General features: G+C 42.4%; 1 protein-coding gene across 2 annotated transcripts in view; it reads right to left on the bottom strand.

Moving 5' to 3' along the window:
• ADGRF2 (adhesion G protein-coupled receptor F2) overlaps positions 1 to 22795 on the bottom strand; it is a 41867-nt gene extending 19072 nt beyond the window's left edge. Inside the window, exons 1-4 of one of the 2 annotated variants that reach the window (XM_042986524.1) lie at positions 22570 to 22795; positions 7370 to 7470; positions 2559 to 2598; positions 1703 to 1854 (exon numbers count right to left, since the gene is read on the bottom strand). In XM_042986524.1, coding sequence (XP_042842458.1) covers positions 1703 to 1854; positions 2559 to 2598; positions 7370 to 7441 — 264 coding nt within the window. In that variant the 5' untranslated portion in view covers positions 7442 to 7470; positions 22570 to 22795. Of the gene's footprint in view, positions 1 to 1702; positions 1855 to 2558; positions 2599 to 6835; positions 6991 to 7369; positions 7471 to 22569 lie in introns of those variants that run through there. The other variant, XM_042986525.1, reaches the window with a different exon arrangement.
• Between the last annotated feature and the right edge of the window lie 1191 nt (positions 22796 to 23986).

The following is a 23986-nucleotide window of genomic DNA, read 5'->3' as shown; positions in this document are numbered from 1 at the left end:
GCCTGGCCCTTCACAAGACAAAAAGTCTGCGTGGGCCTAGAGGACACGCCTACTCAGAACTCATGTCCCTGCATCTAGACACTCAAAGTCCCCGCTTAGCAACCCCAAGTCCACTTCCAGGGCCTGCATGGCCCTCCATCCAACAGCATAGACATCCCCTGGGAACTTCTTAGAAATGCTACCAAGGATGGACCAAGCCACCGGGGTGCTAGCCACTAGGCCCGACAGGTGGCACAGGGACCTCTGTTTCCAGGGTTATGAACAGGTGGCCTTGGCTTTCCACCACCCTACAGGTGCAGGATGGAATCTGGGATGAAAGGTCAGCAGAATATATTCTACTTAGTGGTCCGTAAGCTTGATTGAAAGCATTTAGATATTAAAGTGTATGGTACGTGGCTTTCTGTGAGTATCTTTGCAAAGGTCCCTCAAATTAGGGGTGGGCCGGTGACAGACATCCTGGAGAGGGCAGCCTTTGAAGTCTGCTCAGGGACTTCAGGTGAAGAATCCACTGGCACTCCCCGTGGCCACATGCAAAACCACTGAAGGGGGATGTTCCTAGATGCTAAAGCATTGGCTCCTCTGAAGGAATCAGGAGCTGAACTTCAGAAAAGGTAAAGCCCTTATGAGAAAAAGAGTACAAAAGGGACACCTGGGTGGCTCAGTCTATTAAGGGTCCGACTTCAGCTCAGGTCTGATCTCACCATTTGTGAGTTTGAGCCCCGGGTCGGGCTCTGTGCTGACGGCTCAGAGCCTGGAGCCTGCTTTGGATTCTCTGTCTCCCTCTGTCTCTCTCTCCCCCACTCATGCTGTCTCTCTCTCTCCCTCTCTCAAAAATAAATAAACATTAAAAAAATAATAATAAAAAACAAGAAATAAGAGGAGTAAATGAAACACAAAGAGAACAAAAAGTATTTGTCCTGATTTTATCAAACGCGATTTTTTTAAATGTGTAATTACTTAAGTATATATGGAAATGTGCTCATTTGTTTGATGACGAAGTCCTTCCCTTTAGGTCAGCTTGCTTCTCATGCTTTACTGAGCACAGAAATCACCTGAGGTGATTGATACCATGAAAATTCAGATTCAACAGATCTGGGATGGGGTCTGAATTCTGCATATCTAAAAGTTCTCAGGGTTGCCTGTGCTTCTGGTCAGTGAAAGCTATGTTAAATATCACAGCTCCGTATTAAAAGCTAAAAGCTGGGGTGCCTGGTGGCTCAGTCGGTTAAGCATCCGACTTCGGCTCAGGTCATGATCTCATGGCTCGTGAATTCGAGCCCCACATCGGGCTCTGCACTGACAGTGCAGAGCCTGCTTGGGATTCTCTCTCCCTCTCTCTCTGCCCCCTTCCCACTTGTGCTTTCTCTATCTCAACATAAATAAATAAAAATATTTTAAAAAGCTATGAGCAAAGATGGAGAAGTAGGCCATGATCCCTCCAGAAAGCCCTTCTAGCTCTGACCTCAGGATCAGGTTTCTTTGTGTCATGAAGCGTGTGGGAGACCAGAGCACAAACTTTTAGATGCCCACAGTTAGGACCTCCCTCCTTGTGCAGGGAGAGAAGATGAGCGTGTGTTTATGTATTCACGTACAAACACACTCGCCTACCAGCCCTGCCTTGTGCTCTCCCTCTCTCTTATTGACCATGCAATGCGTTGCTAACGTGGGGACTCCACTCTGTGTGCGAGAGAAAGGATAGTACCTCAAAGATGTTGAAGGCATTAAGAGTCTGACAGGTTTCAGTGATCTTGTGCCATTTCTTCTGCCTGCATAAGAACCCCATATTTCCCTGCGAGTCTGGAGGGCAAGGTTGACTGCAGTGGGAATTGTCCACACAGACGCCATCGCATACACCTGGGGAAATAAAAGGTATCAGCATCAGATGGAGAGGCTGGGGCTCTGGGCTGCACGGGCCAATCACCAAGACGTCAGCACAGCGAGGGCACGTAAACCCTGCGGACATCGCTGTGTGTTTTCTTTGCAAAGTGGGGGGAGACTGAAATAGATCAGTGATTGTCATACTATTTCGGTGGCAAACACCTATTGCTTCCAACAAAACATTATCCAGAACTCACACATGTAAGGCAGATAAAAGTGGAACTATCCCAGTTGAAGTGAGAAGCAAGAGCCCGTGTTCAGTTCACTAGGTCTGTCACACTCCACAGGAACCCGCTGGACACGTCCTGTAACCCCTCTAGCTTCCCAGAACACAGTATGGAAGCCACTGCGCTCGATGTTCTTGGAGAAAGCTCCCAGCTCCGGAATGAGTATGTCATCAACGAGTTCTCACAGACCTGTTCTAGCCACTGCTCCCATCTGACTTGGCTCAATTGAAAGAGTTTTTGGCAAAGAACTCTCAGGCCAGGATGGAGCAGAGGGTGCTGAGAGGAGAGGGGAGCAGGGGTCAAAAGTACAATTTAATAGGAGAAAGATAAACAATCCACATGCCAGCCATCCAGGCGTCCCGTCTGCCATGCCAATAAACAGAGGGCTGAGCCTGGCTATTACAATAATAAACATAAAAACTTCCATCTGATTACTAACCGCTGCCGACATACCTTGTGGCCTGGGAGACATCTCCTTGCTTTTGTTAGCAACCTAGAAAGGGAAAATCAAAATTCACATGAAAATTAATTATTGATATGCCAGCCCAATGATTCACTCTAGTCACAGACTAACAGCCACATCGGACTCAGCTCTGATGCCAAGATGCCTCCAAAAGCTGAGACCATGAAGTAAGTCCCCATGGCCCCATTCCTCATCAGCCTGGATGGCTTTCTCTCCCACTGCAGGAGCAGTCCGGCAAGAAGGATCAACGTTCTATCCAAGAAATGCACCAGGAGCAGAGGTGAGCTTACGTGGAGATGAATGAAGGTTAGGCTGTAGAATTCCTTGTGTATATGGCCCCTTCCAAGCAGTGAGAGAGGGTTTAGCAATGTGTTCACATGATCGTGTATTTCATTAAAATTTCAAAAGCAAAATAGCTTAACCACCATCTGTTCAGACCATTATTTTTTGCCACTTCACCTTTCCTTACTTCACACTCTCCTTCATTCTGGATAGCACTAGAGAATCTAGAGAAGTAGAAGTCGAGTTGGGGATACATCTAGTTTGAATTTAATAGCATATATTTATGTAATTTGCAGTCATCAGCACATTACAAGGAGGACATCAACATATAAATGGTATTTACTTTAAGAGTAGTTACAATTAGTCACAGAACAAGAAAATTCTAAGTGTTCTGGACACTTTGCAGGTCATATATGAAAGAAACTTGTTAGATGTTTTCCCAAAGCTGACAAAAGTCTTACATATTTACATGGCGTTACTAATAATGAAACGAGAAGCTGAAAGATATTCTTCTAAACCAACAATAATAAAAAACAAATTGAATCAGCAATGCTAGAGTGAAAACTGAATAATTTTTCTATTTTCTATCCAGAAAAAAATATTACAAAATTATTGGCATGCAAGTATGCAGCTAAAAATGTAGAGACAAAAATGTGGGCAGTTCATTAATTAAAATATTGCTATTTTAATGGATTTATTACTGAATAATGCTGAGTAATTACCAAATCTAATTCTCTTCGGCATTTCTAAATTTGAAATTTGTTGCAATTACTTTCCTAAGTAGATTCTCACTTTACCCTCAATCTTGTATTTGTAATTTTGTATTCTTTTTCTTTAAAAAAATGTTTTTAATTTTATATTGAGAGAGAGGGCAGGAGGGGCAGAGACAGACAGACAGAGAGAAAAATCCCAAGCCGACTCTGCACTGTCAGCACACAGCCAGACTCAGGGCTCAATCTCACAAACTGTGAGATCATGACGGGAGACGAAATCAAGAGTCAGACACTTAAGCAACTGAGCCATCCAGGAACCCCTGTATTCTTCTCCTTTTACAGAACTCTCTTCACATCTGGCTGCCCCCTATCCTGAGCATTTCCCACCCCTCCTGATTAAAAACCCTTCTCTAGCCCACCCATTCATCAGACTAGACCCCTCACTGAGCAGCAGTATCATATTGTGGTCGAAGGGTATAGTCTTGGAGCAGACCGCCTGGGTCCAAATCCCAACACCACTACTTGAAACCTTGAAAAAGTTCATCTCTCTGGGCCTCAGGGTCCTCATCGATAAAGCAGGGTGAGAATGATACTATTAGAATTGTGTGATACCTCAGAGCACTTTAATGAAGAATAAATGAGATCAGCTATGGAAAACACTTAGAATGGGGCCTGGAATATCTTAAGTGGTACTTAAGATTTAGCTCCTGTTACTATTCTCTGAATATGAACTTACTATCTATTACATACAGAGCTCAAGTTCGTCCCTTCCAAGAAGTCTTTCCAGTTTCAAATGGTACATCGTTCCCTCTCTGTCTCCTGTAGGATTTGTTGTCTACACCACTATACCTCTCATTCAATGCTTCACATATACTCACCTTCCTGCCTTTGACTCTCTAATCATTTTTATATATGCATATTATCTCATTTAAATTGTATGTTCCTTAAGAACAAAATCCACGGATGGAATTTGTATTGTGTTTTTTATACCCCCCTAAGATGCTAGTTCTGTGTTTTGTACATATATGTGTATATACATATTAGCTTGTATGTATATACTGACATACATGTGCATGTGTGTGTACACAGGGAGAGAGAGAGAGAGAGACTGAAACTTCCTGTGTTTGTACCAGAAGTTTGCTCTCTAGTGGCTGGGAAGAGCCATGGTCCAATTCTCCAACTTGCATTCCAAGATCTAAACCACTAGGGAAGGAATTAGAAATTCAGTGACTCAACGGTGTGACTAACATGTAGAGGTCATGTCCCTCTCTCCTTCACTATATTGTTTCTCTCTGTGTTATCAAGAAGCAAGCCTGACACTTCCATTTTCTCTACCAAATAAGAATTTAAGAGAATCTGAATTGAGCATTTAGGGTCTGTCTAAAGTGAAGGGTATCACTGCGGACTCGTGAGTTACAATATCCTTCAAAGCACTGAGGCAAGCTGACTTCCCATTTTACGGTCTACAGATTCAAGCCTTATTTCATACCTGGGAGACTCAAAGGCTTTTGACCCCAACAAAAATAATAAAATGGCATTTTTTTTTTTTTAGTTTTGAAAGACCTTCTTATTTTATAAATAAAGAAAGCGCATCTTTGATAGATGAGGTGATTTACACAAAACCATGCAGGGGGCTCCTCTTAGAGTTGGAACTAGAACCCAGCTCTTCTCAATCCTACAACACTGTTCTTTCCACCAAGCCATCCCATATGCATGTGGAGAGAGCAGAGGAGGATGTAGGGTGTAGGGAGGTGATGCTCTAAACTCATCCTGAGAGGGTCATGGTCTCTAATACACCACAATAAAGCACTTAAAAGTGAAATTCCGGGGGCGCTTGGCTGGCTTGGTCAGTGGAGTGTGCAACTGTTGATTCTGAGGTTGTAAGCCCGAGCCCCACGTTGGGTGTAGAAATTACTTAATAAAGCCTTTAAAAAAAAAAAAAAGTGAACGACTCCAGATAATACTTGGCCCATTATACAGACTCTAGTGAAGTCACATTATATTGATCACATATGTGGGCAGAAGACCGTGGCATGCTATTTACAAAGAATTCTAGAAATTCTACCTTCTTAAGTGAAAGATCTGATTTACTTCTTCCCAGTGAATTTGCCAAAGCACATCCATATATGACTCCTGGTCATTTCATTTCTAGGGTGGCATCCTATATGAGCCACTTGAGCTTCAGATGTCCTCAATCTTCAGGAGCGCCTGGGTGGCTCAGGCGGTTGAGCGTCCAGCTCTTGATTTCAGCTCAGGTCATGAACCCAGAGTCATGGGATTGAGCCCCGTGTTGGGCTTCTCTCTCTCTCTCTCCCTCTCTCTCTCTTTCAATACCTCTGCCCCTCTTCTCCACTAGTGCTCTCTCTATCTACAAAAAGAAAAAAAAAAGGTCTACAATCTTCACCATAACAGTAGGAAAAAGACCCTTTGAAAACCTGTAATCTGCTCAACTGAAAAGCTGCCTGAGTGCGTAGACAGGTCAGGAGAGGGGTAGCACTCAGAAACTCAGCATCCAGCAACTTCTAAATTGAGAAGAAAAGGATGGAATGCTCATAACTTGATCCCCAATAACCAAGAAAACAAAGTCAATCTCCCAGGCTCTGCCTAGTCTTTAAGTTCTGCCTTGTGGGAAAATATGGATGAGGAAATGAAGAAGGGGAAGAGAACCAAACCGTGGGGTCGGGATGTCTTCTGAAAGAGGTCTTTCAGAAAGAGTCTTTAGCCTCTCCCAGAAGCCAGACACCAGTCCAGTGCTGGGGAAAAGGGAAGTCATGGAGAAAATTCCCATCCAGTGGCACACCACTCAGAAGATAAAGTAAATATCATTTGGAAATTCCCAGAAAGAATTTCCAAAGTCATTCTTTCCTAAGGAGGCTTTCGCTAAGAAGGCATTTATTAAAATGGAAAGAACAAGAAACAGAATCTGAAGAAACCGGGGCACTGGCCTTGGTCCTGTGGCTGGGTAGATATGGAACCTCAAGAAAATCACATTCCACACCATGGGCCTCAGTTTCCCTATCTGAATGTAAGAGATGGAACTCCTGTCCAGAACTTGTAGTCCAATAATAATACACTGTTCCTAAGAAGGTCAAAGTAGTCTTAGTCCTTCTCTCCCTCTCTCAATCGCTCAATGATTCTCCACACCTAATTTGAAGTAAGTAACTGTTAAGGACATTAAAATGACTTATGGTATGAGTGAAAATATTCTAGAGAGAGTCATAAGGCTCATTGCCCCACAAAACTTACAAATAGTACATTGCTACAAACCTTACCCCAGTTAAACCTTGATTAACCATTGGCTGTCAGAGTTCCTCATTTCTCCTTCCGGCCCATCCACTGTGTTCACTATCACGATTCTCATTCTGGGTGGGACAATGCCTCATTGAGACAGACCATTCCTAGGGCCTGCCCACTAAATGCCATTAAGTATCTCCCAGTCATTGTGACATCCCTCACCGCCCCCACACTTTCAAGTGCCTCTACGGAAGTAGCACTGTCCAGCGGTGAGCAATGAAAAGTCATCACCATCAAAGGATATGAAAAAAAAAAAAAAAAGAGTTTATCACCCTTAAATCATTTGAGCCTCATTGCATCTCGGAAACTTGTAGAAAAAAATCAAAAGAAAAATAGTCTGAAGCTATTAGCTAAAACAGGTTTTGGTTACCCACAGCTGTAATTTCTTCAGGCTGGACCACTATCTTCTCCCTACACTTGAGCACAGGTAACTACGAGCTGCCGGACAGATGGGTTTTCGTTTCCATTTGCTCTCTCCCTACCGGTTCCTTCTCCCACCTCCCTTTGCTTACCTGGCATAATGTCCTGCAGGATTCTGTGGGCAAAAGAAACACTAAGCAGTAGAGCAAAAGCATGTGAGTCATCGTCTTCCACACCGCTGCCTTTCTTGCTTCTATAAAAATAAATGAAAAAGCAAAGTGTCTCCAATCTGAAGCTTTCAAAGTCTCTCACTGCAGTCAGCCCGTAAGTCTGGGTTCTGTCCTGAGTGCTGTCAACTCAGACTTCTCTGCCCCAGAGGTGGCGTCCCTGTGGCCTCCCATGGACCTCACCAGGAGGCTGCAGGTGTGAGCGGCTGGTGCCAGGAAGCACAGGCAACCTGACACCTGAGGTAGGAATCCTTCCAAAGGAAGCTGCCTGCTGGGGTGTAATGAATAATAGCCCGCGTTCAGGGATCCAGAAGGATGGTTCACTCCCTGGGTTAGGCAGGCCTGAGAAACGTGTGGGTGGCTGTGGTGGAAGCTGAGTTGGGGTGCCTATGTGCAAACTCAGCCCAGAGACATCTTTCGAAGGAGAGGAAGCACCAGGCTTGGCCTATTATCTCATTCCCACCCAACTGGATTTTCGTAGGTAGGTAGCAAACTTCCCAAACTGATCTTAGACAAGTCCTGCTACTGTTATTTCTGCCAAAATTGATCTCAAAACTAAAATGATTCGTTGGCACCTAGAATAGCGCTGGAAACATGGTGGTGCCCACAATATACTCATTGAGGAAAGAGGAAAGAAGAGAGGAAGGCAAGGTGGGCAAGAAACACTGATGATTTATATCAGATCTGTGCTCTATCAGATCTGATCCATATCAGATCTCTATTTTTTAATAGTAAATTTTAATAATTTTAATATTTTTCATTTTGGGTGAAATCCTCTTTGAAATGTATTTGATATTTCTTTGCTTTTAGACGGCAGGGTTCAGAAGACTTGGACGTCATCAAGAAAGGCCGGGAGCTTTTGCAATGGCTGATATTTGCTCTTTGACCATTTTTAGCCAGAAAGGAATAGATTTTATCCTATTTGTGCATAATTCTACAGCAAATAAGGCCATTATTTTAAAGACTAGGCAAAAAGTCTTTTTAGCCATATTTCCTATGTTGAAATACTAACCTAACTGAAATTCCACTGAAATCCAAAGGTTATTTACAATATTCTACATTGCCTGCTGCAGCCTCTTTCAGTGGTTTTCTAATTGTGAGGCTAACGACCAACCTATTTCTACCTATGTGCAGTCTCTTTGTTTTACTAGAAATGGAATCCTGGCCTCTTGAAAAGAAAAAAAAAGTCACCATTCTGCATTTAGCTGTATTCAGATATTGCATTTCCATATATATATATTTTTTTGTTTGTATTGTAAAAAATTCACATGATGGAGCGACTAGGTGGCTCAGTCAGCTAAGCGTCCAACTCTTGATTTCAGCTCAGGTCACGATCTCATGGTTCATGAGGTTGAGCCCCACGTCGGGCTCTGAGCTGACAATGTGGATGCTGCTTGGGGTTCTCTGTCTCTCTCTCTCTCTACCCCTCCCCTGCTCACTCCCTATCTCTCTCTCTCTCTCAAAAATAAATAAATAGTTTTAAAAAATTCACATAATAAACAATGTTGTGATATAAAAAGAAAAAAAAAAAAGGCTTTCTGCTGAAGGTCCCTAGTTCTTTAAGCACAAGGATTATGTTGTTGCTCATCAGTTTTAAGTATATTTAGTTGCATCCCACATGGGCATACAATTTCAAATAAATTTCAGCCACGTTGGCATCCTTTTTTTCCAAGTCTTCCAAACGGATAACAATTCAGTATGAAAATCATCAGTCTTACCACAATGATCACCAATGCAGTTACTGCTTTGGGTAAAACCGTCAAAATTAAAAAAAAAAAAAAAATTAAAAGCCACTGATGAATTTGTTAACATAATTTTCATAAAATCAGAACAGGAGTCCATGTTTTTCTGATTTACACAAATTTAATTTCATTTTTTTAATGTTCATTTTATTTTTGAGAGAGAGAGAGTGAGACAGAGCATGAACATGCGAGAGGCAGAGAAAGAGGGAAACACAGAAACGGAAGCAGGCTCCAGTCTCCAAGCTGTCAGCTCAGAGCCCAACGTGGGGCTCAAAATCACAAACCTTGAGATGATGTTGGACGCTTAACTGACTGAGCCATCCAGTTGCCCCTATTTTACTTCATTTTAAATAGGCTCCGTGCCTAATGTGTGGCTTGAACTCACAACCCTGAGATCAAGAATCACATGCTTGGGGTACCTGGGTGGCTCAGATGGTTAAGCGTCCAACTTCAGCTCAGGTCATGATCTCACAATTCGTGAGTTCGAGCCCCACATCAGGCTCTATGCTGACAGCTCAGAGCCTGGTGCCTAGAGCCTGCTTCAGATTCTGTGTCTCATTCTCTCTCCGCCCCTCCCCCACTTGTGCTCTGTCTCCCTCTGTCTTTCAAAAATAAATAAATGTAAAAAAAAAAAGAAAAGAAAAGAATCACATGCTTTACTAACTGAGCCAGTCAGGTGCCCCTTCATTGGTTTTATATTAAAATTCTCATTATACAGAATGTTTTCTCTTTAACTAAAACTACTTTTTACAAAGATTTAAAGAATGATAAAAGACAACAAACTTTCACTGTTCTGCCCAAACACTCAAATAGATTTTTTTTTTAAGGGCTGGGAAGAAGTTGAATAACTAGATAAGTTCAACAAAACAATATGAAAACTGTTTGCTTAAAATGTTAAGGTGTCGTATTGAAAAAAAGATCCTTATTTTATGGTCCCATTGTTTTAAATTTTAAACATAGCTGTTTTAATTTTATCAATATGCATTTTGATTATTAATAAAATTATTTTTATGCATGGCAAAATGAGCACTTTGTGCTATATGTGGTAATGACCTTCATAGACCTTACAGTATGGACTTTTTTGATAGTTATTCTGCTATTAAAATTTTGGAGCCCAGAATTTTCTAACAACTTCTTTGCTATCCGGGACTAGCTTGTCATGGAAGGACTGGAGACCACAACTCTGGAATGCTATCTTTGCCCAAGTTTCAACAATAGTGGAACTCTAAGTACATTCTGAACTTTTTCTTAATTCTTTTACTTAGAAGAAACAGTTTCTAAAGTTGGCTTTTTTTGGCATTTTGCTTAAACACGGCTCTTTAAGTAAAGTGGACTTCAATAAAATCAATTTTCTTCCAGACTTGTTGATATTAAGCCATAGTCATTAGCTCTTTTTCCAATCCTGTGAAAGCAAAAAGTTTGAAAGAAGACAAAAGTATAGGGGCAAAACAGCAGCAAGAATCCCATCTTTGGACCCCCACCGCCTCCCACCTTCTTCCAATTTCCTTCTGAAAAGCTTTTGGTTTCTAATGGTTCAGACCTCCTTCCACCAGCTCAGCCTCACACTTTTCTGAAATGCAAGGGGGGGGGGCGGGGAATGTAACTCTTCCCTCTAAAACAAATGTTTGTAAATGTTACTTTTCGTGTAGCCCAAGCCAAACAATTTGCTACAGACATTGACTTCAGAGGAGGCTTATCTCTCAAGAACATACAACCTGAAAGAACAGTCATCTCATGCGATTCACACCAAAAAAAAAAAAAAAAAAAAAAGCAATTACATCAGCACTGACATTTCACAAGGTAAAACGTGCCAAATACAAAATGTTACTTTTTTTTTTTTATTGTTTAGTTAAGAAACCACTTCCCTTCTCCTTTATAAAGAAGGAGGAGGAGGAGGAGGAGGAGGGGAACAGTAAAGGTACTGGTAACTTGGCTAGATCTGCAAAGAGATAGTATTTCCAAAACATCCAAACTAGAAGATGTTTTCCCATTCTCTGCTGTCTTTCGAAATCTGAAAAAGGTGCCTAAGATGTTTAATGTATGTTTATTCAACAGACAGAAAATGGGCTCCTCATTTGCAAGCAATGTCCTAACAGCTCGAAATTAAACAACCACAAAGATAACTTCTTTCCCTGTCTCCTCACTACCTTGGGGAAGCCACAGGCTAATGAGGCTTCTGAAACATCTCCAAGGGTTTGGGAACTTGGATGGGCTTTGTTCCCAGAAGTCCTGCAGACTCTAGGAGTCAAAGCTAGTCAAACAGCATGACAGCAAGGATTCCAAAGTTCCAAATTTCACAAAAAGATTCTCATCTTTGCTAACAATTTAATTTCGAAATATCTCTTCCTATCTCTATGTCAAATTCCTCCAGCCCAAAGCCATACGTTGACTGGCAACAGGCACAGGTCACTAATGAAAGACAAAGCAGGCAGGAAGAGCAGGTGAGCTGCACGCTGGGACATGTTCTCTGTGTGGCTCCATCAGAAACAAACATTTGCTTAATTTAAACGCACACACATCAGCGAGGGAGACCAGAGCTATTTTATAATAGCTTGACTAGGGAATAACAAATCTTGATTAGGAAAAAACAAAGGTATACTGGAATACGAATCATGGCAATCACGAACAAAAGGAAACAGAAGTCCAGACAGGACTTTATCAGCCACTCAGGAGTATTTCAATCACCAGCTGTCAGCCGACAGTCTGCAGCTATTACTTGCATAATTAGGTTTTGCAGTGAGTTGCTGAGGCTTCCAGTGAGATCTGCAAAATGCTGTCAAAGCTCCCAAACAGCCTGGGAATACACTTCGGATGATCTCAGGGGTGGATGATCCCATTGCGTCTGTCATTTAGCCATCCCACTGTCTTACCTCCTAGTCACTCAGCAATCCCACCCGTCCTGCCTGAATCAGACATCACGGAAGGGAAGAGGAGAATAAAACAAATAGTCACTGTCTGTTTACTCTGTGTCTGGCACTATGTCTGCATTGACTCTTTTATTATTACTATTATTATTTTATTTATTTTTGAGAGAGAGCGCGCACGCACAGCAGAGAGAAAGGGAGACAGAGAATCTCAAACAGGCTCCAAGCTGTCAGCACAGAGCCCTACACGGGGTCCAAACCCAGCGACTGGGAGATCATGACCTGAGCCGAAATCAAGAGCCTAACACCCAACCGACTGAGCTACCAAGGTGCCACTGCATTAACTCTTTTAATGTCATCAAGTAGTTCTGTGACATTGAAGTGACTTCTTGTTTTTTACAAAAGTAAGGGGCTAAAAGTTGACCCTGCCTAACCTCACAGGTACTAAGTGGCACACTTGGGATTTGAACCCAGGTCTGTGACCTTTTTTTTTTTTTTTTTTTTTTTGGTATGTCATATGGCTTTTCTAATAGAAGAAAGAGTTGATCTTTGTATGGGGTTAATTCTCTCAGAACATTTTCACAGGTAACTTTCATCTTGCCATCATAAAATGTTATGAGCTAGGCAGAGAAGTTATCATTTTCCTTTTTATCAAAGAAGAAATTGTCCAGATACCAAGTAGCTTCCCCACAGTGGCACCCCAAGTTATTGGAAGACCCTGACTCTTTTCACCCCGATCCAGGCTCTTTTAACTACATCATTCTGTCCTTTCCTCCTTCTTGTCATAAAGATATAAAAAGGCTGGACATCATCTCTAGCAAAAATAATAATAATAAATTGATTGATTAGATAGATAGAAAGATAGATAAATGAGAGAGATCTAGGTTTAAATGACCTTAAATAAACTTAAAAATTAAATAGAACTGCCTTCAGAATTCCTTCTGTCCTTTTCCTGAGTCATGTCCCATGCTGTGCCCAAATGCTCAGGATCTTGCTTTCAGCTGCAGTCTAGAAGCTCCCTCCTTGGACAAAACTCCTCACTCTGAAGCAACCTTTCTCACGTCAAGGCCCTCTTTCCTAGGTCTTAAGAAATTCATTTCACTGACAAAAAGGAACAGTTAACCAATCAGATAAGCTGACTCCCAGTGAAGTGAAAATGAATACCAGTGGTGATGTGATTTAGTCATCCCAGGTAAGTATACATTTTAACAGGGTTTTTCTAGAGGTAACCTCTCCCACAGGAGGAAATAAAGGCAGGGACGCAGGTCAGTAGGCCAGATTCTTGGGAGTAAGGATGGCTCTCCATGCCCCAAACCACACCCACAGAGCTACATACTCACATGTTTAGATGAGCCCTCAGGTTTCTCCTGAAACCCAATTTTTTTTAAAACTTTAAATCATTTTCATTGGTTTCCCCAAACCTTGGCTAGCTTCTCTAAATCTTTTTTGAACTGGCTGCTTTCCTCCTTAGGCATGTAGGTTTCAAGCAGTGCTAAGTAATGGATGATTACTCATACCTGAAAGATAAATAGTAAACAGGGATGAAGGTGTGCAGAGGGCACCGATGTCAGGCGCTTGGTATAGGTGTGCCCTGAGAATCAACTCCCTCATGAGTCACCACAAAACCAAGGAGAGGATTTATCTAATAGTCAGAGGCTGCCAGGATGAGTTAAAGAGATCATGCAAGTATACAAAATGTGGAAAGGAATGCTGAAAAACCTGGGAAACCCAAATCATTGTAGGACTACAACACTTCTGGGACCCTAGCATACAGAAAGAGCTGGTACGGCAAAAAGCACGGTATGCAAATTTGCTGATGGCACTTGTACAGACAGTAGCAGAAAAAAGAATATGGGAACAGTATCAATGTCAAACAACAATGAAGGGGATAGGAAATTATGATAAATCTGTATAAAGGCAAGTATAATATTTTGTCAAACACTGGAAGGACACCAAAGTATTAGCAACTACCAAAAAAAAAAAAAATGATCGAATAATTTTCCACATACTCCATTCTTTATTTTCCACAAATAATTAGATTTATAATTGGGGAAAAATAAATTCTTTAGCATTGTGGCAGAAAGAGCATGAAGTAGGTTGAAAGTCAGAAGATCTGTGTTCTTCCTCCAATTCTGTCATGATTCATGTTCTGAAATTTGGCAAGATCTTGAACTTCTCTGAGCCTCGTTTCTTCATTCATTCAGAAAACATTTATCTTGGGTCTGTTTCATGCAAATAAACTTGAGGATCCAGAGACAGTTATGAAGGAAGACAAACAAGACAAGGTTTTTGGGAATCGGAAGTCTAACTAAGGAAGATGGAAAATATAAAGGGTATACATTAATGCTGTAAGTATTCCCTCTGAGGTCTACAAAATATACTTTACAAACCTATGGCAAAAAGTCATAAGCTCTCCCTCCAGGGACTTTGGGGAGCATCACAAACAAGGTGGCATTTGGTGTGGATCTTGCCAGGAGGTGAGGAAGAACAGTATTCCAGACAGAGAAATAGTAGGTCCAAAGCAGGAAGCATGAAACAGCCAGGCATGTTCGGAGATGACTGGGAAGGTCACGAAGTTGAAACAACAGGTGTGTGATGGAAAAGCAATATATGTAGCTCATCAGCTCTGATGCTCTGATGCCAAAATGAGGTGGGTTATGTGCCACAGGAAAGCAATGGGATTCTTCCATGGATGATGAGGAACCATCAAATCCTTTAGTGACAGCATCAGAAGTCATTTAAGAAAATTATTCTGGGGCGCCTGGGTGGCTTAGTCGGTTAAGCGTCCGACTTCGGCTCAGGTCATGATCTCACGGTCCATGAGTTCGAGCCCCGCGTCAGGCTCTGTGCTGACAGCTCAGAGCCTGGAGCCTGTTTCAGATTCTGTGTCTCCCTCTCTCTCTGCCCCTCCCCTGTTCACGCTCTGTCTCTCTCTGTCTCAAAAATAAATTAAAAAACGTTAAAAAAAAAAAAAAAAGAAAATTATTCTGCCAACAGTGTAGAGGGTAGGAAAGAAGGCAGAGATGAGGGCCAGGAAGCCAGTGGGGAGGCCATTCCTTAATCCAGGAGACCAATCATAAAGCCAGGACCATGGCAACGGCATTCGGATGGATTCAAAAAGAACCCAATGACCAAAAGAGCAAGAAGAAGGGATGAAGAAGTGACTACTATTAAAACTTAGGTTTAGAAGAGTAAGCAAAAGTTTAAGAAAGACAGCATTCGTGAAAAAGGTAGTAGAGAAAAACGTGAGGTGGTTGTTTCTAGACTAAGCATCCAGGTGGGTTGAGGTGACCTTAATCAAGAGAGGAAGTACAGAAGGAGAAACAAGTCTGGAAGACAAGAGAAACAAAAGAGATAGCTGAGCTAATATTCAGGTAGTACAGGGGCACCTGGGTGGCTCAGTCGGTTAAGCGGCTGACTTCGGCTCAGGTCATGATCTCGAGGTCCGTGAGTTCGAGCCCCACGTCGGGCTCTGTGCTGACAGCTCAGAGCCTGGAGCCTGTCTCGGATTCTGTGTCTCCTTCTCTCTGACCCTCCCCCGTTCATGCTCTGTCTCTCTCTGTCTCAAAAATAAACATTAAAAAAAATTTTTTTTAAATAAAAAATAAAAAAAATAATAATATTCAGGTAGTACATACCTGGAAAAATATGTCTCAAAAGTTATGTATTTCCATTAATGTGAATTTGCTCCCAAAGCACTCCTATCAGCTTTCAGCTTTCAGTAGTTGTCAGCATTTTTTTCTATAAAAGCCATACTACTGTCATGGCTGTGGACCACATGGAGCCATAAATGCTTTATCCTTCTGCAAAAGCCTCCCAGAGCTGTATCATCACAAGAGTGAAGGCTCAGAAGTGAACAAGCCCAGCATAAAAGTGCATAATAACTAATCGTTATAAAACAACTCTTAGATGATCAAAAAGCATAAGTCTCATCACCTAAGAATGATTTCTGAACTATGGATGTCAATAAAAGCATTAAATTTGAATTTTGTACAATATAAACCCTCATAATTATGCTCCTTGATGAGTAATATTTCCATTTTCTTTTCACAAAATGAGAATATTAAAGTGAGAAATTAAAAAAAATTTTTTTTAACGTTTATTTATTTTTGAGACAGAGAGAGACAGAGCGTGAACGGGGGAGGGGCAGAGAGAGAGGGAGACACAGAATCGGAAGCAGGCTCCAGCCTCTGAGCCATCAGCCCAGGGCCCAACGCGGGGCTCGAACTCACAGACCGCGAGATGGTGACCTGAGCTGAAGTCGGAGGCTTAACTGACTGAGCCACCCAGGCGCCCCCTAAAGTGAGAAATTTTAAAGAGCATTCTTACTCTGATCAACATGGTAGTGGAGGGATTAAAAATGTGGATTTCTTGACTCAGTGCCTTAATAATTACATTAAAATATGCACACTCATTCAACCAGACATATTTTTCATTAGATCACAGGTTGGAGTTTTAGATTATTTTTTTTTATTTACTTATTTTTGAATGTTTTTATTTCTTTCTGAGAGACAGGAAGGGAGAGAGCGAGAGAGAGAGAGAGAGAGAGAGAGAGAGAGAGGCAGGATGTGAGTGGGGAGGGGCAGAGAGAGAGGGAGACACAGCATCTGAAGCAGGCTCCAGGCTCCAAGCTGTCAGCACAGACTTTGAACTCCTGAACTGCAAGAACCTGAGCTGAAGTTGGCACTTAACCGACTGAGCCACCCGGGAGCCCCTCTGATTACTATTTCAAACTGAAAATAGTTATTTCAGATGAAAAAGGTCCGTGGTTTTTTTTGGTGCTCTACGTGTGTCACGTTTGACATTTGGTATCTCTCATTTATATTACATTTATTTGAAAGTAATTATCTATAACTCATATGTATGGAAGAGTCATGAATTATTCTTTTCTAACACAAATAGAAAAAGAAAAATGTCCTTGAGTAGATCTTCAAAAACTAAAAAACAGTAAGAAAACAGTAAAAAAAAAAAAAAAAAAAAAAACACTAAGAAACCTGAAAGGGTATTTCCATCCTGTTTAGTTCTACATATTGGACAAAAAAATCTTTCTGGGGCACCTGGGTGGTTCAGTTGGTTAAGCATCCAACTTCAGCTCAGGTCATGATCTCACAGTTCATGATTTCCAGCCCTGCATCAGGCTCTATACCGACAGCCTAGAGCCTGCTTCAGGTTCTACGTCTCCTTTTCTCCCCGTCCCTACCCCACTCACACTCTGTCTCTCTCTCTCTCTTAAAAATAAACATTAAAATTTTTTTTTAAAAAATCCTTCCACTTTTGGTTCCTTACATTTTACTTTCTTTCTTGTGTTACATGCCTTTTCTCTATATTCACTTCATTTCTTGCTGGAATGTATCTTTTTAAACTTCCTTTTTTTTTTTTTTAAGTTTATTTATTTATGTTGAGAGAGAGAGAGAGAGACCCAGCAGGGGAGGGGCAGAGAGATGGAGAGAGAGAACCCAAGCAGGCTCTGGGCTGTCAGCACAGAGCCCACCGTGGGGCTCAAACCCACAAAGTGTGAGATCACGACCTGAGCCAAAATCAAGAGTCTGACATTCAACCGACCGAGTCACCGCGGCACCCCTTTTTAAACTTCCTTTGATGAAGATGTCTGCATTGCAAACTCTCTTAAACTTTGAATGTCTAAAAATATTCTTACTTTATTCTCATTTTGGATGATTCAATGAATGAGTAATGATCAAAGCATCAGTGTTTCCTTTTTTTAAATGTTTATTTACTTTTGATAGGGGGGAGAGGGAGGGGCAGAGAGAGAGGAAGACAGAGGATCTGAAATGGGCTCTGTGCTGACAGAGAGCCCGACGTGGGGCTTAGGCTCACAAACTGCGAGATCATAACCTTAGCCGAAGTCAGATGCTTAACCAACTGAGCCATCCAGGCACCCTAAGGCAGCAGTGTTTCTATTCAAAGGGTGATTTGTTTATAATTTGGTTCTTGGACAGAAAGAGACTTGCACCAAGTAAGTTTTGAAATGGCTTTCATGGAGGAGATCCCACAAGAAGGACAGCAGGCAAAAAGAACCAAGGCACAGGGAGTTCAGGTGAATGAGGCAGGGCGTCTCAGGCACAGCCAGCATTTTGGAGGAAAGCAAGATCTTCTGGATAAATCCATCGGGGAGGAGTCAGCACTTTCTATATTTAGGACAAGCACACCATGACCGTGATGACCATGTGTAGCAGGCACACAGTTAGCAGTCATGAAACCAGGTTGGCACGGGGGTAATAACTATGTTTTGCACTACAATTGAATGTACACAGCACCGGAGCCCTATTTGAACCAATGATGGAAAATTTGCCCATACAAGATCAACTCATCGATTTTCAGTTTAAAGTAGGTCTCTTTTGAGCAATTCGACATTTGCTCCTTCGTTTCCTCTTCCTTTCTCCCCAGGGATGATATCCTAGCTTCAGAAGAGAGGCATGCAAGGCTAAGCCTCCAGCCATGCTACTTTCTGCTGCTCTGGACAATCACGGCTGGTCTTTGGGCCTCGGTGTTCAGCCTGCACATCTGTGCCCCACTCTTTTCTCTGGCAGCCAGGTCCACGGAGATCACACTGATTATTTTCTCAATGTTAAAAAACTACCCAGATCAGGTCTGGTCTGCAACTTCCCAGGGACGTGGGGAACTGCTCCTCTCTCTCTCCCTGCTCTGATTCAGAACACAATCTTTCTCTCCCCTAAGGTCCAGTTCTTGCTCGAAGAAGCCCAGTCTTCTTTTTGGAATCAGCTGGAAGCAGGACACCATTCAGCCATTTTGCATTGGCTTTGTGCATCTCCTGCTTTCCTTCATCAGTTATTCTCCCTCCCCAACCCCCACGCCCCAGAGCACAGAGACTCCCTGGACATTGGCAACCCAGTTCCCCTGGAGGTGACAGGACCTTCCATGGGTACTCAGGGGCAAGGAGCACTAAATGCTGAGATACCCAGCATTAGGGACCGTCACAAAACATCTGCATGACAAAGCTTGCACAGAAGTGATGGTGCCACTCTCTTTCCAGCTATGAGACAATCCAAGACTGCTTAAGACTTTCAAAATTCTTGCCAGACTCTTCAAGAGGGAACCCCTTCAAAGACAAGGCTGAGATAGAAATTGCTGCAAGACAATTGCAGGGGGAGGGGTGACTCAGAGACTGCTAACCGATTTAGAGAATTTCTATATGGAAACATGAAATCTTAAAGACCAGATGTGTTCTGGGGGAAAATGTATGCTTGCCACAAATGGAACATTATGCCCAAGAAGGGGCCTTTAATGGTATTTACTCATACGCATTGTCTAATGCATAGTAACTTATAAGGCCTGCTTTGCTATGGACAGAGTTTTCATTTTGTTGTTAAATAGATTTAATTTGTACTTTCCTATACAAAACTCTCAAAAGAACAGAATCATTCTCCATCATTCCATTCTTTTATTTTTGAGACAGAGGGAGACAGAGTGTGAACAGGGGAGGGGCAGAGAGAGAGGGAGACACAGAATCTGAAACAGTCTCCAGGCTCTGAGCTGTCAGCACAAAGCCTGACGCGGGGCTCGAACTCACAGACTGTGAGATCATGACCTGAGCCGAAGTCGGACGCTTAACCGTCTGAGCCACCCAGGCGCCCCTCATCATTCCATTCTTTTAAAACAATGACATATAATTTGAAAAATACCAACAATAGGAAATAATGGCTTTGACTTCTCAACAGTCAGGTGTTCTTGAATGTAGCCTTTCAGAACTCAATGTGCATTTCTTTTGGAGGAATACACTGGACACCTATTATGATTATTGCTATTAATAATTTGCCTAGCCGTCCCCACAGCACTCACATACGTCTGGAAACTGCTTATGTCATTCATGTTTACTGTTCATGCAGCCATTTTGAAGATGGGCCAGGCCAGAGCTGACCCTGTCTGGGCCAACCAGTCCTCACCCCAGGGACTTTCAGGCTTCGATAGGAGGAAGGGAATGGGAGTCACTCATTTCTAGAGAAGCTGAAAAAGAAAGCCACCCATAGCAGTAATTTCTGACTTTGGTTGCACATTCCCAAAAGAACTTTTTAAAAAATTGCCAATTTCTAGACTCCGGTCTAGACCCATTGAATCAGAATTTCTGGCAGTAAGGCTCAGCACTAATATTTCTCCAAAACTATTTCTTTTATTTTGAATAATTTCGTTACTACTGGAAAGTTGAAAGAATTATACAGTGAACACTAATATGCCCCTTCATTTAGATTACATTAATTATCATTCAGAATGAGTGAGTTTTTAAAAACTCCCCAGCTGATACTAATATACAGAAATGAGATCACCCCACCCTCCCCGCCCAGCGATCTGGAATTGAGAAGAATCCAACTACAAAAAAGAAGGACAGTACAAAATGAAGCAGATACACCAAGAAGGAAAAATATTTTAAAACAAGAGAGTCCTGGTAATGCTCAGAATTTTGTATTTCATGCCCTGGGTTCCACGAGATACCCTAGTATCTTTATAATAAAATCACCTTTGGGACTTAAAGTAGTATGATTTAGGAGCCTGTTCAGTGCAATCAAAAAATTCAAGAATAATATGCAAAGGCAGTATGATTCTACAGACTCGCCCCTAACTAAAAATGAAACCAGAGTTTATTGACTTGAGAGATCAAATACATTAAAACACATAGACGCATGCACGCACGCACGCACACATGCACTTAAGTCATGAATTCCCAAGATAACGGGATCACAGATAATGCCACATGCTAACCTAGGGTTCTGTGGAAGAAGCCACTGGTGTTCTAAAGCAGACTGTTTTTCCACTGGTGAATTAAGTCCCGTCTTGTACAATGCAGACACAGTACCAAAGGGGGGGGGTGGCTGTGGGAGTACCCTGCCCCAATGGTGGGAACTAAGTATTCTATCAGTGAGGTGGTTCAGAACCACCAGAACATGCTGATAATAAAAGCGAGACTGAATTTTAGTTGGTTCTATTACTTTTTTAAGACACAGTTAGAAATATTATTCTCCGTAGATATTGCAATCCATTATCTCCTGGACCAGGAACATACCACTTCCACCCCAGACCCTGTGCCTCTGCTCCCTGGTCCAATTTTAAATATTTATTTACTTTTGAGAGAGAGAGAGACAGTGCAAGCAGGGGAGGGGCAGAGAGAGAGGGAGACAGAGGATCCAAAGTGGGCTCTGCGCTGACAGCAGAGAGCCTGATGTGGGACTCGAACCCACGAATCGCAAGATTCACGAGCTGAGCCAAAGTCAGAGGTTCAACTGCCTGAGCTACCCAGGTGCCCCATTCGTGATCACGTTTTAGAAAGACCAAGCTGTCACCAGGCTTGGAGCTGTTCCTCCGCCCCCACCCCACCCCCAATCTCAATACATTTGAATAAGAGTTGTGGTTTGTATTACAGATGTTCATTCATTTTGCAAAAAAAAAAAAAACAACAATGATGCTGTAACTGTATATCATGCAAATACAGGGTTTGGACTAGTGCCATTTTAGGATACTAGCCCTACAGGCATAACGTACAAGTTTTGCAGTCTTTTAAGGCTAATTATTTGCCCTGCAATGTACTTGAAATCATTTCTCTGAGCTACAAATAAGTTGATGTTTCCAAACTAGAAGAATAAAAACAAACTCCGAAAGAGATTTAACGCAGTTAACCAGAGATAGTGTGAGATGAATTCAAGCCTCACTCTTTCATCTGTGAGTTTACTGTAGAAACACACACTTTGTCAAAATTCAACAGGTAGGAGTTTTTAAGCAAAACTAAACTCTCAAAATTCACATTCAAGAAATAGCGATAAAGAATCCTTCTGGAAAAGGCAGGAAGAGCTAAGCAGCCACCACAGTAATTTACAGCAGGATGTGAAAGTCAATGGAAACAGAGGGGTTTGGGCATCTCCTGCCCACTGTGGAGACTGACGCAATGCAGAAGAGCTTATGAGCTGAGAGAAATGTCCCCAAAGTTTACAGGCCTCCTGAGAAAGTCTGATCTGAGGAAAGTAAGATTCAGGATCAAATTCTCAATGCCATAGGTTAGTCGTTGGAAGTGCAGGATCTTTTTTGTAAAAGTGTAAAAATACTCCTGTTTTCAGAGAGACTTTGAAAGCTGGTGATATCCAGTAATAAGTAAAATTATAGAGAAAACATCACAAAGGTTGATGAGGGGAAATAATGATTTAATAAACAGTGAATTCGCTTCTGTTATTTGCACTTAATCATGTTGAGGCCATTAGAAAACAAAATGATGTCTTCAAAGAATCCAATTTCCTGGACTCTGATACTTGGATGGAATCCGAGGAGCAGAGGGTAATAAAAACAAAATATTTTCTTACCGGACTGGAGCTCTAAATGAATTATGTCAAGTGCCTTCAAATGATCAAATTCCCTTTTAATACTTATTCATTGTGTATGTTATTAATTAAATCCCAAATTACAAAGCCTCTAAAGTGTAGCATCATAACACATGGCTCATCTCTGAAATCCTCTCCGAAGGAAGTCACTGGAGGGAGAAGGAGGACGTGGGAGTACTCACTGTGGCTAGCCAACAGCAAAGTCACCGGCACACTTGCCCCACTCCGTGGCAGCTGAAGACACAGGTGTCAATGGCTCTCCTCCGTTGTATCTGGCAACAAATCAGCAGGCTCCTGTACCTCTGACCAGTCAATTTAGCCCCAAATGGCGGATACTCAAGCTGAGGCATTCAGGCTGGGCCCTGCCCTAGCGCCAGCCCCATATACAGGGGCCCCACAGCCCGACAGACGAGTCCTGCATAGGAGTAGCTCCTGCAGTGGGAGGGGCACAGTACCGGAGAATGGATGAGTCACACACTAGATGATACACTCACAGACTCTCACAATAAGCAAAGGCTTCCCTTTTTGGCAATGGATCCAGGACTACAGTGGTGGCTCAGGATCCTTCGTTCTTGACTATAGCTATTGACATCCTTACGAATCTGCCTCAGCCTGAAAATGGGGAATGGAAAACACAAGTATCTATGCCTGGAGCTCTGTCTTTGGCTAACTTTCTGGTCACTAGGATTATGGGACTATGGGTCTCTGCTTGTTTCTGGTTGTCCCTAGATCCAGGCACAAGGTAGCACTGTAGTTCCTAACCTCTCTGTGGGTCGATGGGGTCATGCATGTTTTTGGCCATGGTGACGAGCAATTCAAAATGGTAGCCTGGGTCACTGAATGACTGTGAAAAGCAGAGGGCCTTGCTGACCTCTGATGGGCATGAGCAAAAGTTACTCCTCATTGTTCTTAGTCACTGAAATTTGGGAGCCATTTGTTACCTCAGCTAACCCAGCTTCTATTCACTGACACAAGGACCAAGGTATTTGGAAGGCAACATGGGCAGTGATGTATCTTTCTAACTTCAAAACACTCTAATTTTTTTCTCTTTTTCAGCATTCATGGGCTTTCTAGCTCTCCCAAGCTTGTGTTTCAAAAACCACACTTATGTTTATTTATGGAGTGGCATTTTTCAAAACCCTAAGAAGTTCTTACAGTGTTGTGGAGACATCCCTTATTTTTAATCCCAGCAGCAAAGTCACCGGCACATTTGCCCCACGTTTGCTTCCTGGCTAGTTCTTGATCTTCCAGGGTGTGGCAAGAGATTTGAGAATCCCCTTTGAGGCTGAAATGCACTCGAGTCCATCCATCGAATGGGAAAATCCAGCATTTTTGTTGTGTATATACAATGTGCCCAATGTGCCATATAGTGGTGGATATATTGCCTTACATGAATATGACCCCTGATGTCTCAGGGCTCACGGTCTAGTTTGGAAGAGAAGAGACCTACACATGAAAGTGGACAAGGCCTTCTCTGCTGAGAGCTGAAGCAGTTAGTCCAGTGCAAGGGAAAGTTGATGGAGGCTGGGGGTCAGGGCCGCTTCCTGGAGCATGCAGGGCTGGGCCAGGGCACATCCATTCATATGGATGAGCAAAGTT

This window comes from Panthera tigris, chromosome B2, assembly GCF_018350195.1.
Source record: "Panthera tigris isolate Pti1 chromosome B2, P.tigris_Pti1_mat1.1, whole genome shotgun sequence".
NCBI lineage: Eukaryota > Metazoa > Chordata > Mammalia > Carnivora > Felidae > Panthera > Panthera tigris.
Note: the sequence above shows the minus strand (reverse complement) of the source record. Positions and strands in the feature narration are given on the sequence as shown.